General features: G+C 40.8%; 1 protein-coding gene and 1 long non-coding RNA gene across 6 annotated transcripts in view; one reads left to right on the forward strand and one right to left on the reverse strand.

The window, feature by feature from the left end:
* LOC111253252 (uncharacterized) overlaps nt 1-19,192 on the reverse strand; it is a 45,558-nt gene that overhangs the window by 10,377 nt on the left and 15,989 nt on the right. For all 5 annotated transcript variants that reach the window (XM_022812395.2, XM_022812396.2, XM_022812394.2 and 2 more), the window contains 13 exons: nt 14,364-14,621; nt 12,182-12,252; nt 10,815-11,034; nt 9,669-9,800; nt 7,553-7,621; nt 6,942-7,077; nt 6,364-6,623; nt 4,147-4,293; nt 3,507-3,758; nt 2,909-3,037; nt 2,305-2,435; nt 681-786; nt 141-256 (listed from right to left, as the gene is read on the reverse strand). In XM_022812395.2, coding sequence (XP_022668130.1) covers nt 141-256; nt 681-786; nt 2,305-2,435; nt 2,909-3,037; nt 3,507-3,758; nt 4,147-4,293; nt 6,364-6,623; nt 6,942-7,077; nt 7,553-7,621; nt 9,669-9,800; nt 10,815-11,034; nt 12,182-12,252; nt 14,364-14,621 — 2,027 coding nt within the window. The remainder of the gene's footprint in view (nt 1-140; nt 257-680; nt 787-2,304; nt 2,436-2,908; nt 3,038-3,506; nt 3,759-4,146; nt 4,294-6,363; nt 6,624-6,941; nt 7,078-7,552; nt 7,622-9,668; nt 9,801-10,814; nt 11,035-12,181; nt 12,253-14,363; nt 14,622-19,192) is intronic.
* On the forward strand, nt 16,546-17,368 carry LOC147754713 (uncharacterized). Its single transcript, XR_015330740.1, has 2 exons — nt 16,546-16,852; nt 17,146-17,368. It is a non-coding gene; the product is annotated as an uncharacterized LOC147754713 (long non-coding RNA).

Genomic DNA, 19,192 nt, shown 5'->3' on the forward strand with positions numbered 1-19,192 from the left:
AGATCCGGTTGTTTCTATTCTGTCAGTTTAGTTCACTTCAGGACTTTGTATAAAAGTCGCAGCGTGACAAAGGTATTGATCGCATTTTTTCTAACTGGCGCCTATATTTCTGGGTGTAGTAAAGTTCGAATTAAACTAACCAGTCCTTGGATTGGCCGTATACATGAGCTAAATTGCTTCGAGCAAACGCCTCGGGATCTCGCGTATTACAAAACATTTCAACCAGGTCCAGGGTATCGGACTGCCTCACCACAGCCTGCCGATAACAGGAATCATTTGAGTACATATAAATTGTACATTGTTCTGTTCACTTGGCTTCTTCTGTGAACTATAACTAATCCATATTTGAAGATGAAAGACATCAAGCAAACTGATGAGTATTCGGTTCTACAATTAGTAAAACGAATTTATGTTGATGAACCTAACGCTGGCAAATCCTCCTCGAAATAGGTCGGCCATTAGAATGTTTTAAATTTCTATAACAAGATCAGACCGCTTAATACACTCATGTGAAATATTGAAAACTGTCTGTGGGTCGCGTTTGGGCCGGTCAGGTCCATTATTAAAAACGCAAAAGTTGCCTGTTTGTACTTTGACTACGAAAGAAACAGTTCGGAACGGAAAAGCCTACGACGTTAAAGGCGCGTCCAGGTTCGCACCCCCCCCCCCCCTACACTTACCTCAATTTCGTGATTGGCTGCTAGAACCGATACGGCGAGGCATGCCCAATACGTTACGTAGTAATCTTTGTGAAACGCTAAAGGAAACAACCATATTGGCACGGAACTGAAAAGAATCGGTCAAGCGTTAAATGTATTTTGGTTCGAGGTAACACATGAGAACGAGCGAAAGGTACTGGCCTTGACTAGTCGAGTGTTGGGAAAGTGCCCGATTGTTTTTACCGTTGCCGGCGTTATTATTGGCTCTGCAAAAATGTGAACATCGTAGTCATACAGGAGGCTTCGCCTAACTATTAAGGACACTTAGTACCGAATATTTCGTATAAAATTAGTTTCCTACATGTTGTTGCTTCTCATATGCAGCAATAGCTTCCAGCGACTTACAAATACAGGCATATTAAGTACGTGTTAGTAAGCGTTAAGTAAGTGTTTAAAGTAAACGTCGTTAGCTCCTAAAAGCGAAAAGTAATTGAGTACTAATTATCACAACGTTGAAGCTAACCAATCGATCTATGCTGAACGCCGTATTTGCTAACTTGAAACCTTGCGCACCCAGATTTCGCTACAGGTAACCGCAGCAGGTGATACTGAACCTAACCTGCAAATGTCATATCTATTATCTTTTCTGCTTTAAAACAAGCTTCTTTTCAAGAACACGACTTCAGACCTGCAAAAGAATCCCCAAAAGTCAATGTGACTGGATATTTCCATATCGAAGAACTAAAATCCGGTCGCGCAATTCTCAAGGTATAGAAGATTACAAACGTCCATTTATTCCCCACAACCAATAAGTGATTCTGGCGGAACCCGTTAAGTACGTATCTCTCGGATCTGCAGCCGCGTGACAAACAACGTCTGACAACGACGAAAATAGAGGCCCATACTTTCAGTTGCCGTAAATTTCATGATCTATCCTAACGAGCCCATTTACAGTATTCTCGACGTGGTAGACATTTCACAGAGCTCGTACGTAATGGAACAATTTCTAAATACAGAACAAATGAAAGTATGTGGGTACACATAAAGACTTCTCTACGGAACCCCGTTAATTATTATGAAGATTTGAAGAATATCTTCTACTACAGCAGCCTAGGCTCTTCGCTGGAAACAACCGCTTCCATAAACACAGAGCGCTCTTCCTCGCCAGCATCAAGCGCGTATCACGATGAGCGCCCATATTTCAATATCACTATACTGTACAACGAAGCTAAAAGATCGTCTACTTCTAAGATCCGATTGGGTACATAGTTGCATCAAGAAAAAGGTTATTGTATAATCATTGTTAAGCATTGTCGGCACTGCGTTTCAGAGAAGATCTACACAAAAATTTTGCGAGTCTAACCGGGTCGACGTTAAACGTCTCGCGCACAGCCGTCTTAGGAAACGAAACTAAATTTAAGACTTATCTCGTATATTCGTAAGTATACAATTAGGTTAAGAACTGTATATGCTCATGAGGAATCGCTGGAGCTGCTAGTATACAGAATACAATATCTGATTTTAGCTTGGAGCTCTATGAGTATATGCAGAGAGCATGGACAGATATCGATGCTTGTTAGTAGCTGGATCGTCCTTACAAAGTGACCTTCCTGATTTTTTTTGTTACGCGTCGTCTATCACTCACCGACGTTGATCAACCATAATTTTCTGGCACTCTGCGCCTCCATAGATGGCAAGGTTAGCAAAAGCGGTTGCACAGTTACGCAACGTCCGCACATCTGTCGTCTTACAATTTTGTATTATTAGCTCAAGTGCCTGTGGGTTAATTGAATACCATTAAAGCAAATTTTTCACAACGGACGAAACAACAATAGTACTACTATAAAGTGTCTAGTTAGCTTTTCTTTCTAAGCTGTTCCTAAGTTATCAGGATACAATATATCGCATGATCGCTTCTCAACTACATGATGTGTTAACAAACGTATAGGAAAAGATCGAAGATGCATCGATTGAGTAGTCTTCGTTCAAATTTTTCGCTACATGAGATCCGATAATCGATCGGACCTTGATTGCCTCACTGTCTCAGGATCATTATTGCGTAGGCCAATGTGACAACGATCATTCTCGGATGCAAAATCAAAGTCGATGAAGCCACACATCTCAGCCATTGATCCTCAAATTAGGTTAACTGAACTATTTTTCTACGTTGTAGACTGCCATCTCCTATAGTTTCTACTAAATGTAGGCGCGTATTTGCCAGCTGGAATCAGTAAACAAAATGGCCAGACCTTATTTTCAAGAAGATACGAGCAGGTTGACTCTGAGTGCTTGAAGAGGTGACACAGAATGCCCGTGCCGACTCTGGTTTTTTTATCTGCCGATGCTGATGAAGCGTATTGGATAGCCACTCTTACAACCTGCCAAAACATGAAGTTGATGACTAATTCAAATAGAGCAGATCTTCATTGCGCCAAGTTGCTTAAATGTTAGGTAAACATCTAACTTGATCAGCGGCCGATTTGACTGCTTCGGCCGTTGATTTCTACTCAGTTACTGACAGGTGAACGCTTGTAGTCGCTATGGTGATTCGTAGCCAAAAAGAGGTTTTGTTTATCAAAATTCGTACGAGGAGAGCCTATGCCGGCGCCGTGTTTCTGCATAAAATGATTGTTCAGACCTCTTGTACATTTCTGGCTATATACTTTTGTATGTGCCAAAGCTATCACTGATGTAGCTATCAGTACCTCGTCGGCATCTAATAAACCAGTTCAATAAACGTTTTTTTAATGATAACTATCTGTTCAAATCTATATTGTTTCTGATGCTGACTCCGATCATATCTGATGCTTCATCAGTTAGTTGGCCATCAGGGTTTTGACTGCCTACCTTGTCAATGCCATTAGCAACGATATAGGCTCGATTTTCCGTCGAAAGTGATTGTTCAATAAGGCTGGCCGCCTCAAAGGTTAATTTGTCTTGTAAATGTCGGTCGTGGCTATTTTTATTAATATGCTCATCGCAGAGCTTGACGAGATGAGCTAGTCCAGAGGTTTCTCGCAATACGTTGCACACCTCAAAACCTAATTCATGGCAGTATGTAGGCACCGACCACGCACTTTTTACTATGACCACCATTGCCTGCAAATGTGAAAATATGGCAAAATCAAAAACAACTACACTGAATCATATAATCCATGATGATCCAATATGTTAACACATATTGTTCGAATCGATTCAATATATGCACAGTCGAAATCGATGGAAGGTTTAGATTTCCTCACGCCAGCGGCCTGTTTCGGATGGCATTTTGTGATTACCTCGCTTGTTTTCGTTTGCTTTTGCTTAAACTTAACCTGCGGTCCACACAGGATTAAGCATCACTTACAACTTGTGAATGTTATGTACTCGGCCATCTGGTAGGAAGATAAAGTTTTGGTTGTGCCTGTGTGCAATCGTGTGATAAAATCGTGTGAATTTAGGTATCTAACAAGTGTGACAAATCTGTCTGATAGCTTTTGTTACTGACTTGTAGTATTTCAATTGACTCTTCAACATTGCAAGAGTCTTTCAGCCGCTCAATGAAGACTCGGATATGTTCGTGGAGGCTCGCAATGACAATCGCCAGGCTAGCGTCAGCAGGCTGGCTTTCCAGTTGTCTAAATTCATCCTGAACCTGCAATGAGAGCAAATTGCAAGATAACGTGAAGTTCTCTTCGATACAGAATCGTCAGTACTCAATGCCTCACGTAGCGTGCAAGATTGTTTGTACCTCGGCCCTAATTCTACACATTTTCATCGGACTGAAAGCCAATGATCTGAAGCTCGCGTGAAGTGGCTACTGACACAAGATGCGCACTTTTTTTTTAGATCAAATTCGTGTTGCGTTTGCGGATTTCTGCCATATAAAATACTTTTCTCTAAGCACATATCGTCCACCACGTCGCAAACCATTTCTAAAATGAGGCGATGGCTGATCTGATGTTCGTTATTTGTCAACATTATTGACAGCTCACTTTCATGTTTATAGTCGTCGGCAAACAGCGTAAACAAGATACTTGCCATGTTATTATATATTGCCCCCGATTTCCGCGGCCGGGGCTGTAGCCTTGTTTGTTCATCGAAAGAATTGTTTATTCTTTTCGTAACTTAGCCATAAATGCTATAACGAAAGGTAATATAAATGCACTGAATTTAGGATGAAGAGCTCGTCCCTACAGATATGCGTTGCTACTGCGGACTGCACTACTTATTACGGGGCTTTCGTATATATGATATGGTTAACTAAGTAGACGTTCAAACAAACACTGCAAGCGTGTACCGTCACCTTACTCTTCTCTTATGATATGATTATATCGTGTAGTTATAGTGGGAAGTATACATTCGTCGATGTTTATAGAAAAACAATAGGGTCATGACTTTATCAGAGGTCAACTACACGCTACGCGTGAGTTCGGCAAATCTCACTTTTTTTAATAGTGTTTGTGCCTTTCTTCGACTGGCCAGAGAGATTCTTGACCACCTAGTCTATATTCGATCGCCGACCAATACGTCTTAAGCTATTCCATGCTACCGCAAGCAAGGGTGAATCATGAACTACTGTCGGGCGTTCCAATAAGAGCGGAAAATATAAATCCCAGATGAGATAGAGTTTTTATTTGACCATAAAGTGGACATGTGGGAATTATGTAACAGCACATCTGGCGAATAGCCTCTTCGGCCTAGCTAACAAATCTGTATTCTTTTGACGTTGAAAAATCTTATTTTATTTACGGTTCGGTATAACTATAACTGGGACTAATCGCTTGCTGTCGTTCGGTTGCCTAGATTGCAGGCGACCCTGGACTTGCAGACATAAATTTTTCACTTCAAAAAACCCAGGGAAAATTTAAAGAGGCATTAGGTTGCACGGTTCAGGCGGCTGAATCCGCTTGCCACAGCGGGAGAGTATGCGCCTCCTTCCGCCCATGAAAATTATTGTTCCTAATGGCTTGCTCACAAAGCCATCAACATAAAAATAACCCTCATTACTGAGAACGATTTTGCTGAAGAACTTACTGTTTATCTGTTGTCGTTGTTGTCGTTCACATGCCCAGATGACGAACTCTCTTTACCAGATTTGTTGCTCCATATGTAATTCTCACGTGTCTACTTTGTGATGAAATCAAAATTTAGTAGCCAAAATGAGCTATTTTATTTGAAATTTAAATTTTGCGCCCCTATTGATACGCCTGCACAGGCGAGGTGGACGAGTTACATTAACGTACTACCGTCACGAAATATGGCACGGTGCTGACTCAGACAGAAAGAGCGCGTAAATGAACGTACTGCGTGATTTCATGCACATTCAGTACATTAAAGGTATAGTCGTAACAAAGCATCAGTTAATCATCTCCTGATTGACCTTTATCGAAGTATATGTTGAATTTGACCAATCTATAGTGAAGATCTTGATATACTATAAGATATTAGTTCTATTTAGGCTTTTTTTTTGGACGTCGGCGTTAAAAATCAGGCAAAAAAAAGGCGACACACAGATCGCTCTCTGAATTCTCAAGTGGTTGTATTACGACTTCCAACGGTATAGTTCGTCACATGGTCTGAAGTATCAAACAAATGGAGAAAACGAATCATTCGAAACCAAAAAAATTGGCTAGGCTTATTTGTACGCTAGTTATTGAATAATGCTTCCTTCGAGAGGCATTAAATAGCACTAATCCAAACACAACCGCTATTGGTTGATCACCTGTCGCGTGATGCCGGCGTATTTATTAGTCGATAACAAAGATGGTGGCCCATCATCATGGATGCTATAATTGCAATTAAATTTCGACTGAAGCGTGAGGCATTGTCCTCCGTCCGGCGAAGTGACGAGAGGGGAAAGCGTCCCCCCTTCGACAGGCTGACGATGTGACACCGAGACTTTTGACAGGACACCAGTGGCAGCGTTCGCCACCGTCCGACTGGCCGCTATTTGGCCATCGTTATACTGTTCCTGCAAATGGCCTATGAAAGTCAATAGTAACAGCGGAGAAGACAATGAAAAGCATTAGCCTTCTAATATGAATTTTATTAGTTATTATCTATAAGCTGAATGTTGACGTCAGGGTGTGCAGTCCTCAGCAATTAGGTCTTCAGCAAATATACATATATTCTCTTGTTGAAACGAATAGTAATCAAAGTTAGAGTTTTCCGGTGTTAATCATACATATGACTAATCTACGGGTAGATTTACTCTATAGTATTAAAAGTTTACAGCAGATACGTAGCTGAACGCATCTTAATTCGGTAGATTTTACTGTGAGATAAATTATTGAAGTGAACCTTTGTTAAAATGCCGCGTCTCGCGTTGCTTAGCCATTGCAATCTCGTCAATGGTCCCTTCTGCTGTCACCAAACGAGTAGACAAAGCCTTCGCATCCATATTTGATTCCTTCGATTGTTCGCCACATGTGAGGACCTAGAGCACATGAGATCGAGCCAGAGGACTTCGCTTGAGCTGTAAGCTTGGCGAAGGCATGTTCCAGCGCGCTGAAGCCACTAGGGCGTTATAAGATGACGTTCTTTACTCATACAAATTATGCAGCATTTATGCATAGTTAGGGCTTTATTTACAGCGATCAGTAACAGTTCGGAATTTTCCGAGCAGCAGCTCGATACAAAGTTTGAAACACTTGATCAGAAGACGTACTCAGTATTTTGTTGCCAAAACAGACATGTATAATGAACCGTCTTTTTCAATAGAAATCAAATTGCTATATACGAGCTTAAGTCACCTGCATAATCTCGTCAAAGAACTAACAATACTTTGTAGACCTTGGACCCCTTCAATGTGGGAACCTGGCACTTGAGCAAAATTGTTTAACTCTCGTTGATGCATACGCGTACAGACGTTCGCAATCGCCCGTACGCAGCCCGAAATTGCAGGCACCTACCTTACGATCCTGTCGTTTCCCTGCAACGCGTTCAGCCGAATAGCCGTCGCCCTCTAACTTGTCTCTCACCTAGAATTTAAAAGAGAGTTTAGTTTTCTTTTGAAGCAGCGGTAAGTTCAGACCTGAGCTTGCCACCTCGCAAAAGTCAAACGTACCTGGAAAATAGATCAGTTCCACTTGAACGCTGTGTATAGAAAACCATCATTATTTCAAACGGAACACTTTTTACATGAATATTCCTGCGCAGTCACATTTCACTCATATGCATGGCTGTCCTCCTTGTTTTGCTTAGCATTAACATAGTGTGTCGGTATTCAACATCTGTTACTTACAAAAGAGGTACAATACACATATTTATCATCAGTCCACTTATGTCAAAGCGAACTTCGGCCTTCAGTTTTCGCTGCAAGTCCTTCAGGCGCACTGAAGGCAGCTACGCTGCCCTAATCAAATTATCATTGGAAAATTCGCAACGTTCGAAACTATGCATGCTCGCCGTACAGTCTTCTGGTACAACAGCAGATACCATAGCGACTACTGCAATTAAACACGATCAACTTTTTTTATGCAATAGCCATCGTATGCGAACCTTGTGCGATACGTTTCTCGCGACAACGTGAGAATACACGACGGTGGAGATTTGAATGACGCCACTGGAGAGGAGGACGAAAGCCTCGCCAACAACCGAAGGGGTAACAAATTGGAACTGCAGCGACACCTTTGACAACTCCCCGGATCAACTATTGTGTGTTAAAATAACGCTTTCTATTGAAACAATTAGGCCTGTTAAATAGTGTGAACTTGCTTCTCCATTGTTCCTATGGCAAATACTAATACCGCTAACTTGGAGATTAGAGTAAATATGAGCGAGTGGAGCTATCATACGAAAACAAACAATATTTCAATTATTCTCTCCAAGTACGCTAACAAGTGAGGCTCGATCCGCTGACAACTTTTCGGTCATCTCATTAATGTGTTCAAGTACTGTGCATGTCATAGTAGCACCAAGCAACTAGATGATGGGATTGCTCATTGCTAGAATTCACTCCCAATGTGAGCGATTTTGGCAATCCAAAATTTCATTAATGGTTGTTAAAGACTCACCTGTGTAGCTGTATACAATCTCGTACTGTATTCTATCGACCACCCTCGAAAACAACCCATAGTTCCAAGAATTTTGGGGCGTAAATAATGCTACTTATATATCATTGACTGGTTACTCGGTGTCTAACGCGGACTCGATTGTTGACTGCTTAAACGGCACTGTTTTTTTCTTTTAGTGAAAAACCAATTCACCGAAATGGTCTAATATGGCTTTTCTGGCAAACCTTCGACACTTCAAACGTGCGCTCGACGTCAAACGTTTGAAACATCGCTTTGATGTTAGTACAGGGAACAGGACACACAACCCGGCTGCTGTGCCTTACTCACTCACACCGGTTGCCTAATGCACAAATGGATAAAGTATGATTCCTTATGAGCCAAACAACGTCAGATCTCCACTCCCTGATCAGCCTTCTATATATATATAATTCTTTTTTACGGGTCTACGTAGTAGTGAATCAAGTTATCAGCACGATTACAGCTAAAGTTTTCATTGCATCGAATTTTAATATTGGTCTTTTGACCACTGGGGTGAACTTTAAAAACCGATGCAGCTTCTTGGCTTTTATGACTCGGAAAAAAGTTTATCTAGGTTCCGAATCTTCCTTCAGCCTTCGTCGACGGCTGATATTCAGGTCTATATTATATACGTTCGAAGTGTCCGTCCTCGCTCGAAGAGCAACAATGCGTAGCTCTGTCGTAATGTTCAGCAAAGCTCCCAATGCAACTAGGCTGCGATGCATAACAGATGGCCTGTAATATTCATTTGGCAACAATAGCTCAAATAAAATCAATGATAGGCTCTATTATTTGGCCTGGTCCCGATTTTATTGCAATAATGTGTAAGCTGAAATAGAAAACTACACAGTTCTTAAACGATTTTTTTCGGCACTCTTTATATACCTATTATGTGTCGCTCTCGTTCGTTCGTTCGTGCTGCTGTAAAAGGAACACGCGATCTTATTATATGTTATATATAGCTTAAGTTAAAAGCGCGTAGTTGCTTCCTAACCTGCTGGGTATGCCTCGCCTCGTGGTAGTGAAGGTCTCCAGCCTGTAGCTTTTTCACCTGTTGATTTGTTGTTTCATGAGTCTCCTGGATTACCCCATCCTTCATAATTTTACGAATATTTGACGTTGATATCTGTATAAGATACGGCAATAAATCTGCATGACATATTTGCCACTACATACTACTACTATACTGAGGCAGTATTAAAGTTTTACCATTTCGAACGAGCGCCACCTTGATTGTATTTTCTATGTCCGAGATGTTTAAGGACCGCGATTGACAGGTATACCTATACGACATGACAATTGCGTCATATTCAGAACTATTTAATATTTAACAAGTGTTACATAATCATTTTGTAGCCATTGTTAATGGCAATTTGCTATATTCAGTGTCTCTTCTCGACACCATAGATGAAAGGCGTTTCATAAAGAAATGCGCAAAAATATCTCCTGCTTTTAAACATGTAGATGGAAAATGAGTCTAATAAGTACATATAATGGAGATTATATCAGATAGCTTTGAGGAAGATGACAAACTTTCCTTTCAAGAGTCAACAAGCTTTCTATACTGAAAAGGCTCAAAGTTGAAGTAAGTAGAGCAAGCGTTACTTATACATCAATTTCTCATGCATTACTCCAATTAAGAGGTCGTGTCAATCAATTATCATCTAATAAATGTATTCGACACACGCTTTCTCTGTTCAATAATACAACTAGCAAAGTAATAAAGCTTATTTATATACTTGGAGCTGTACGAAGAATTTCTCTTGGCAGCGTCTCTATCATCAGGTAACTTAGATAGCCGGGGCATGAGTATCGTCGCAAACCATTAACCAATTTGCGAAGTTACTGTAGGATTAGGAACTCGATTCTTCACCTGGAGTTCTCCAAGACTTTTTGTTTATAAATATACAAGAAAATGCTAATTCTTGCTCTATAATATATTAACCCTGGCCAAATTTTCGATTCTTAGTGCACGAAATGATTTTCATAATCCCATACTTTATAAAGTATACTAAGAGTACCATATATAATGTGATTCTGACAGGTTTTCAAGGTTAATTGTTTACCACGTTACTACTCGCTAGCCTAACTGGCACGAGCATTTTTCCAACCGCCTGCGCATCAGACCCAGTTTGCTCACCTTTCTGTGTTCGTGTTTGTACTCTTCAGTCGCTTTTTCGCCGGACTTAACAATGCCCATAGGAGTGGAAAAAGAGAACGCACCGTCTTCATCAGAAGCTTGGTGCTCATGTCCACTGAGACTTTCGATGGAAAATCCACGTCGTGCTGATAGCGGGATCATTTTTAGCGCACTGTTGGGTCTGTCGGGACCGCCTGTGGCTGATGACACTGATATGGATCTGATGAATAAACATATAACGGCAGTGAGATTTGTCCATTATTATAATTGTAGATATATTGTTTTGTTTTGATGGCAAGTGGCTATTTAGAACATCTGTGAGCTAAATCCTTCAGATTGCTTGGAATTGTTCTAAGTCCTAAGGTAGAGGTTTGCCTCAAAGCTTAAACTTAACATCCTGTGAGTTCTGCAGTGAAGAGTGACTTTGGTTGGAATATCCTAAGTTACCAGCCATGATATCTGCCTGAATTCCATTCGAGGTTGTTTTTTGCAGAGAGCAAAGCAATGTGCACCTCACACTTTTTAAATCGGCAGCTAGAATATATACATTTACATACACCTGTGTAAGAAGTCGTTCAAATCAATGTAAGCTTAATAGAAATTACAGGAATTACTATCATTTAACTATGAAATGGTTGTTATTACTTAGGCTGACCTAAATTCCCCTTCCGGTTCAAAACGCGAAAGGTCTAAAATTTATTATACACGTCAACTTCTTAAGTACGTATTGTAGTTGTCTAGAAAATGTAGCGTTACGGTTTTTTTTTTTCTCACAACTTTGCTCTAGTGCGTGTTCCGGTTAATCATGATCTGTTTGATCTCGGAAATAGCCTTCCCTGGTATACACTGCTATCCACTTAAAAAGTAAATCGTTTTACGGGGGCGTTTGTTTCAAAAAACAAAAGCTTCTTGAAAAGTACAAAGGGAGGGGTACAGAAAATTTTACTTAAAGCTATTGAATTTTCAGTTTCGACCATGTTCACAGACACAGAATACGCGTAATATCACAATTAATGCACTTTGGCAGGTTTTAATGCCGGTTGAAGGTAAACTATTTTGAGATACAACAACTCAAGCTTTCGGGGCCATCTTTTAACATTGGCCATACTTTGAACAACTTGTCAATAACTATTGTCGGCCAAACGGAGTTTTAAACTGTTTACGACAAGATGTCTTCTTCTACATATATATCTATGGAAATATCTGCATAGTGGAAACCTATATACTGATTATAGTTTAACGTGCTAATTTCTTGTTTACATCATACCTGCGATTTTTCTATTACGAAGCTAAACAACTGGGCTGTCCGCCAGCTAGATAATTTTTCGAATCAACCTTCTAAGAGGGTATCATACTTGCACACTTACCTTACGTAATTGCTTCCGTTATTGCCTGCATTAGCTAAAGATGATGAGGAAGTTACTTGAGCGAAAGGCACCTAAAAAAGGAGAACATTTATAAAATGACTGTTTGCGGGTTTCTCGATGACCATGTTAAAAGCAAAAAAGGTTACAAACTGATCCAGGTCATCGCTCAGATGCTACTATAGAACTTTATTATGGTAATATACGTAGAACTGCACAGTTAAAATGAAAGAAGGGGAAATCACAAGGAGTGTTTTAGGACAACGCACTGAATACGACGTCACCACTGATTCGCACAGTTTTTGGTAGAGGAAATAATCAATCATCGTTTATTTTACCTCATTGGACGATCACTATTCAGATTATCATCACTAAGATGAAAATTTAAGTCGCTTTCTAGCCAGTAGTTGCATTTCGAAGTCTTCACCTTGAAAGGAAAAAGTGAGAACCATCCGGTGTATAATCATAGTTGAACATATATATTTAAGAAAGAGGAGGCTAAGTTATACGTTTTTGGTACGTTTCGAAGTTAATGTGGACCACGAGGCTCCAACCAATTCCTTTTCAGTTATTTTGATATTTCTACTGGAAGAGATTGATCAATGTTACAATGGAATATTCTTGACCTCCGAAATAGATATATATAGGAAACGAGGCTTGTCCATATGTTTACATTACAGGTCACGTGCGGCTGCTTCCTACTGAGAGAAATAGTTCGTTCTTCAAAAATAAACCTCGCCAAAACTGGCTACAACTTAATAAACGCTAGTTAAGTTTTCGAATTCACAAATGCTAGGTCTGCGACACCAAATCAATAGCAACAGTGTTTTAATACTCCCAGGCAGTTTATTACATCGAACCGATCTTGTTCGTCTGGGGCCATGTGGGTTTTGCTTAAGTGCAATGTTCGATTTGCCTGATAAGTGGGTGTCAATTTGCGGGTTGAGAAAAATCGAACACATGGATTTACGATCTCCTAACTCAAAATTTAAGAGAGAGCATGTCCTATCGTTAGATACCGGGAATCGATAAGAAGGATTTTAAGCTTTAGATTCGCCCCTAGGCTATGTTCTGCCTAATTGCCCTCTTAGTCGTTGGCTATTGATTCGAATAGCGTGCGGTAGTCTTTGACGAACTTGAGCCAACCGCAACCATCATTTAGGGTGTGTTGAATGTAGATGTCCGTAGAACCTGGGCGCGTATGGGGTAAAATCGCACTGAAAAAAGAGCGGAAGTCTAGTTGCAGTTGCTTGGTGGCTCAACTGTAAATGTTGTATCTCCTGGAAATTAGCTTCGGACAGTGCAAAAAGGCTGTATCCTCACCCATTTCGACATGAAGACTGGCATGACCGACATAAAAAAACATATGTGAATGGATGAATAAAGCTTAAGGGTAAGTTGTTTTGTAGACTAGAATAATCATGTAATTTCTCTCCGAATCTTCCCGAATACGGAACTGCTTACAGGAAGGGGTAAAACATTAAATTTGATTGATATTTGAAAACATGGGCCGCAACTATTCCAGCTTCGGGACGTATTAGATGATTTAAGGGAAATTGGGGTGCACTAGCTTCTAGCTCCCTGATAACAGCAGTCATGTGATCGCCAAGAATATAAATGATCATTACGAAAGGAATGAAGCAATCAAATAGCCGGCGGTTGGCTTATAGCCCGGATAATTGACTTATCTAAATATGAACAGATATCAAGACCGATATAATAATGTACAATTTAAACAAAACATCTTGGCGCACTGCTCACTCAGCTACACGAGACAGGATTAACGCGGCAATTGGCGAGTTCATCCGCAGAAAATTCATCGGCAACCTAGCCTCACAAGCGTTTAGATTGCCTTATTTTTTAAAATGAAGAGTATTCTTCCGAACTGATGGGTTCCTGCGAACCAACATGGAGTACGTATGTGGTCGAAACACACCGACCTGTATGACTAAACCGTACTAAAACGTTCCCCAAAAAAAAACGATTTGACCCAAGTTCGCCACTGTCTGTGGTCTTATCAGGTTACCTGTCTCCCGTTGGCTTCTAGCGCACCCTAACTAAAGTACCTGAAAAACTCGTTTTTCTAAAAAGTTTCACAGTTAGGAACGTACGCCAAAGTGAACAATGACTAATCGTTATTCCATCGATGATTCGCTGGCTACAGGTCGGGCACAATGATACGCACCTGTTGTGGGCCGCCGCCAGTGGGATTGGCCCCACTTCTCAGGACTGCGATCGGCTTTCCGATTGTCGCAGGAGTCGGTGAACCTGATTCAGCGGCGTTCGGGGTATTGAACGCGGGCAACGCCGTATTGCTCGTCTCATCATTCTCGCCCACGGCTGCATGACCAGCAATACCATTCCCTGCCGCCGCTGTTGCATGCGCTGTTTTCACCGCTAAGCTTTTTTTGCTCATTTCCGAGCGTTGACGGCTTTCGCGAGTCTGAAATAAATGTTTACTTAATCATTGTTTCCTGCACAACCTATCCCCTTGCATTGCCACACACAATTGCCACCGACAAAAAATACCAAGCTCCTATAAATGACGGGAATACAGAACAAGGCCTGCGGAGTATCCAAAAAAAGTTACATACGCATACAACCGCGCGAGCTTTAACGAAGAATGTAGGAAGAGCACTGTCATAGCACTTGCAACACTTAATAAACTTTTAACTCCTTTTTCTTCGCTCAACCGAAACATTGATAGAAAAATGCCTGAGGAGATTCTGTAATCTAATCAATCAAACAATATATATATTGGAATAAAACTTTTAGTGTAACTTTCAGCGAGAAATACGCCAACCGTAGCAAAAGGCGGCGCGTTTTAGCAACTAATTTAAAAGCGCAGAGACTTAAGTAATAATTTGACTGACTAAACCAAAATACATCTATCGCGCGATCATCATCAGATAACTACGATATAAACATATGCCACCGGACAGTATCAAACCGATGTTAGTCATCAGAAAATTTCATTACAAAATAAATCATCAAAACTTTTTTGGAATGGCAAAATAACAGGTTACCTCTGGTGCTTTCTTTGGCTGATCGCGGTTTGGTGACCCGTTTTGGAAGCTAATGGAGTGCCTATTGACCCTTTAATGGTTTTCTACAGGAATGATCGAAATATTAAAAATGAAGATAACCAAAGAAAATTGGAACTGTAATAGTGCGAACTGGCGAGTTTTCTAGATATGACCCGATGTTATGGTCAGTTAGTTATGCCGCTATCAGCACCTATGTGAGGTAAATTATTATAGTCTCGACCGTGGTAGTTCTACTGCCTCGAAATCGGCGAAGCTTTAAGATAGAGCACAACGGAAAACGGGTTAGTTTTTATGCCTTCTATTCGACACGCTCCGTCAAATACATGCTTCTAGTGTAAATGCAAGTCGGTACGAGACTGGTTCCTCAGGCCTTTCTAGTCGATGGTCGGTCCGTCAGAAAATAAGTGACCATCATCCAAGCGTTTGCCACAAATAGAATGCAGCGTATTTATAATATTATATCTCATCGAATGTGACTTGATGTATCCAGTTTGGAAGTCATACTGGAAACGACATTAACCGGGCAGTCCCCGTTTTTTTTTGTATCCTCAATAGGGAATAGCATTTGGTTTGTCAGCGCTTGTATACTGGTGTGATTGACTGCTGGTAATTTGCTCGAAAGCAACATAAAAGGTCAGGCATCGTCGGTGCCCGATTTCTACAGAGAACGCATAGACTAGATAAACAGATTAACACACAACCGAATCACTTTGGCTAGAGACCAAGATTTGTTTCCTGTTTCTAAGATAATTGGCTAACACTCAGCTTTTGTAAGGTGAGTGTTGCTGCACTCTCAGATTGCTCTAACCTACTGCAAGACCTCCAACTTCTCCTCTATTTCCCTTTTTTTCTGGCAGGAGATGTAGACACACAGGACGATGTACCTGCGAGTAGCAACAAACAGGCCAATACGAGCGTAAGCAGTTATTGATTTTGAATGATCGCTTTCGGACGAAATAGAAGTAAAAAGTGTATATGGAAAATTGTATTCGAATCGATAGAAGAATGATCGATTTCCGTGTACCATGTTCCATGCATATAACCTCGTCTGCTTTCATCGGGATAGTTGCTACAGCCAATAATTATTCATCTGAATACGAATTGAGCATTGCCAACTTAGGACGATGATGAGTACGTTGCAAGAATGGCTTTTCGATTAGCCGTTACTATGGAAACTACCACTCAAAACTGTTTTTGGCAGCTTGGGCTTGAAAAGATGCTCGCTAGCTGTACGAATTATGATGACTAGTCATATACGTAGCGCAAAGGCTTCTTTGTCAGTCAAACGGGGCGATTCAAGGTAGTGCGCGGTAGGTACCATCTAGGTATTAGTCACCGTCATTATTATTGAAATTACACAACCTTCCATCTCAATAAAAGCACCAGCTTGCACGCGAGATCGTTTTAGTTACGTTGCAAGTCTGGCTTCTGTCACTTCCGGTCATGTTGTTTCGAAAAATGAAAAATTCAGCTATCATCTAAAGTTTTCCAGCTTTTAGAACATCGTAGAATCAGCTGTATCGTGCGACTCACTGATCGGCGTGAGCACAAGGAACTTCATGTGAACGTCTCATCTTGCATTCGTTCTCCGCGAGAATGTTTCTCACACTCTCTCGGGCGTCGTTGGGTAGGTATCCTTTAGTGTATAGATGGTGCATCTCAATATAGGCACAACCACGTTACTATTCAGTAATACAGGAAGTAGCGAAAGAATGGAAAACTGTATCGCAAACAGAATTTTATATCTCAATTGTCAGAATTCTAAAGCGAACCTGGAACATACAAAATTGTGTTGACTCGATGATAATGAAATGCACTTTTAGGCACCGCTGTTTAAAAAATCGTTGTCGTCACCCCATCTTGGCAACGCGTCATTTGAGGTTTAACACAAAGACTACTATAGAAACTATATCATTTCAGATCATTCACGCGAAATTGATGACCTATGCTTCTAGGAACCACTTTTTTGACGACAAGTTCAGATATACAAGCAAGAAACAGGGGAGCAATTCTCACAGAAGATTTTCGTCCCACTCCTGAGGAGCATTTCTCAGTAGTTGTTTTTAAATTTTACGCCAAAATGTCGTTGCGAATGATTTTTACATAAAGAACGGTGTTTCCTCATATTATGCACGTTGGAATAGCTTCAATCTATTTCTTATATGTGTGGTTTAATGGGTCAGGTATACAGCGGCCATTACTGCCTTTGGCAATATTTTAGTCCAATCTTATCGAAAATAGAGCAGGTCTAGAATGCTTTGGAAGCTAGCCTTATCATTAGGAAATTAGAATTTGCAGCCACTGTTTGAATCTGAAACAGTACAATATTGCACTATTTAATACCAACCTTTTATCACTTATATCACAAGCGCTAGTATAGTCCAATTGTAATTCTGTTCCTCGATATATACATATGTATCACGTACCGAACTGGCCCCCAGGGTGGCAGTTTGTGGTTGTCTTCGAATCTTAGAGATCTTGTGCTACAATCACCGTTGAAGTTCTTGCTTGAAGTTTTGCTGTTACGTCTAGCGTTTCTGTCTTCCTTTCTGATATCTCCTGGCTTCTTTTCCAGCACTAAAAGTGTCCAGAATTTTAAAATATTCCTTGTAAGTTGCAGAGTAAAAATCTTCAAACTCCTCGGTGGATGCAACGCACCATTTTTGGTAGACACTTTTGAGAAATTACACGTTCAGCGTCATGCTGACTCACTACGCACACTGCATGACACAAGAATCGCGGGTGCTCGCACCAGAGCTGTGACCAAACTGCACTCTTGGTCAAGCTGCCAGCGCAAGGCTCGTTCTCTCCTTAGTTAGGGTTACAGGTCCGATGCGACCCTATGGCTGGACCAGGGCAGGTCAGGCCTTCTATTTTCAAAACTGGGTTCAACTCTGTCATGGCTTGTATCGCAAAGTATGGGGAAAACTATTTAATACTCGTCCTCGTAGGCCTTGTAATGTTTCGATATTTTTCTATTATTTATAATCACAAAAACGGTGTACACTTCAAAGGTAGCAACACGCAATTATTTACAAATACTTCGAATGCTGTCCTTCTAGGCACGTTAGAATAGAACTTAAGAAATAGCATTTTTCGAATTTATCGTCGATAAGGAATGCTTCAGTGCACTAATTTTACGAAATTATTGGAAAAATATTCTGTCATCTAACCGTGGTGCTCGAGCGACTGAATGTTTTCTATATTTACCGTTTACTTAGAAAGCACCATGAATGGGTTAGTGTTGCACTGAGACCCAAATTGAACAATTTTTGCCGAGCAGGGTTTATAGTTAAAACTACATTACACAAAGGACACTTCTGGTGTGCTTTATTATTTGGGGAGTTCAATGCTGGAAGAAGCAAGCGGCACTCCTATAAGATGCATCCGCCTGAATTTTTTCGATACAAAAAATAGTTACAAGCTTTACCACAATCGTAACTTCAATCATACACATGTTCACAATCCTAACAAATGTTTATGTAATGAGTCCATTTTGTCCAAAGGATAAACTGTAAAATACAGATAGGACTGGATCTGATTTACTGTATGGCTAGAACGGACTATTAAAAGTGTCGTGAAGTATCTCCCGGTTCTTCGAATTTCTCGCAATTAGGAACTGCCATATAACAAAGACTAACTTAATATCAGGTTCAGTTGGGCTATTAGTTCATTTGAAAGAGCAAGCCTTTTAGAGGTGGGTGTATGGGACAGCGTCAGCGATTTTAGCTCGCGTCACAGCGCGAGCCGCCGTAAAGCCCTATAGGTACCGATTATATGCAGTTTAGAAGTCTGTCACGAGTTAGAAAGCAGAGATGGCAGTTCTACGACGGAGAGTGGTTGATCACAGAGGTCCATTTCCTGGTGGACCTCCCAGAGCCCTGCTACGGCGCCTGCTATTGTATAGCGGTGGCGAGCGGTGTCTGATAATAGCGCCGATCTATGGAGAGTGCTAGGAACTAGAGTA

Source organism: Varroa destructor, unplaced genomic scaffold, assembly GCF_002443255.2.
Source record: "Varroa destructor unplaced genomic scaffold, Vdes_3.0 BEIS01000006.1, whole genome shotgun sequence".
Classification (NCBI taxonomy): Eukaryota; Metazoa; Arthropoda; class Arachnida; order Mesostigmata; family Varroidae; genus Varroa; species Varroa destructor.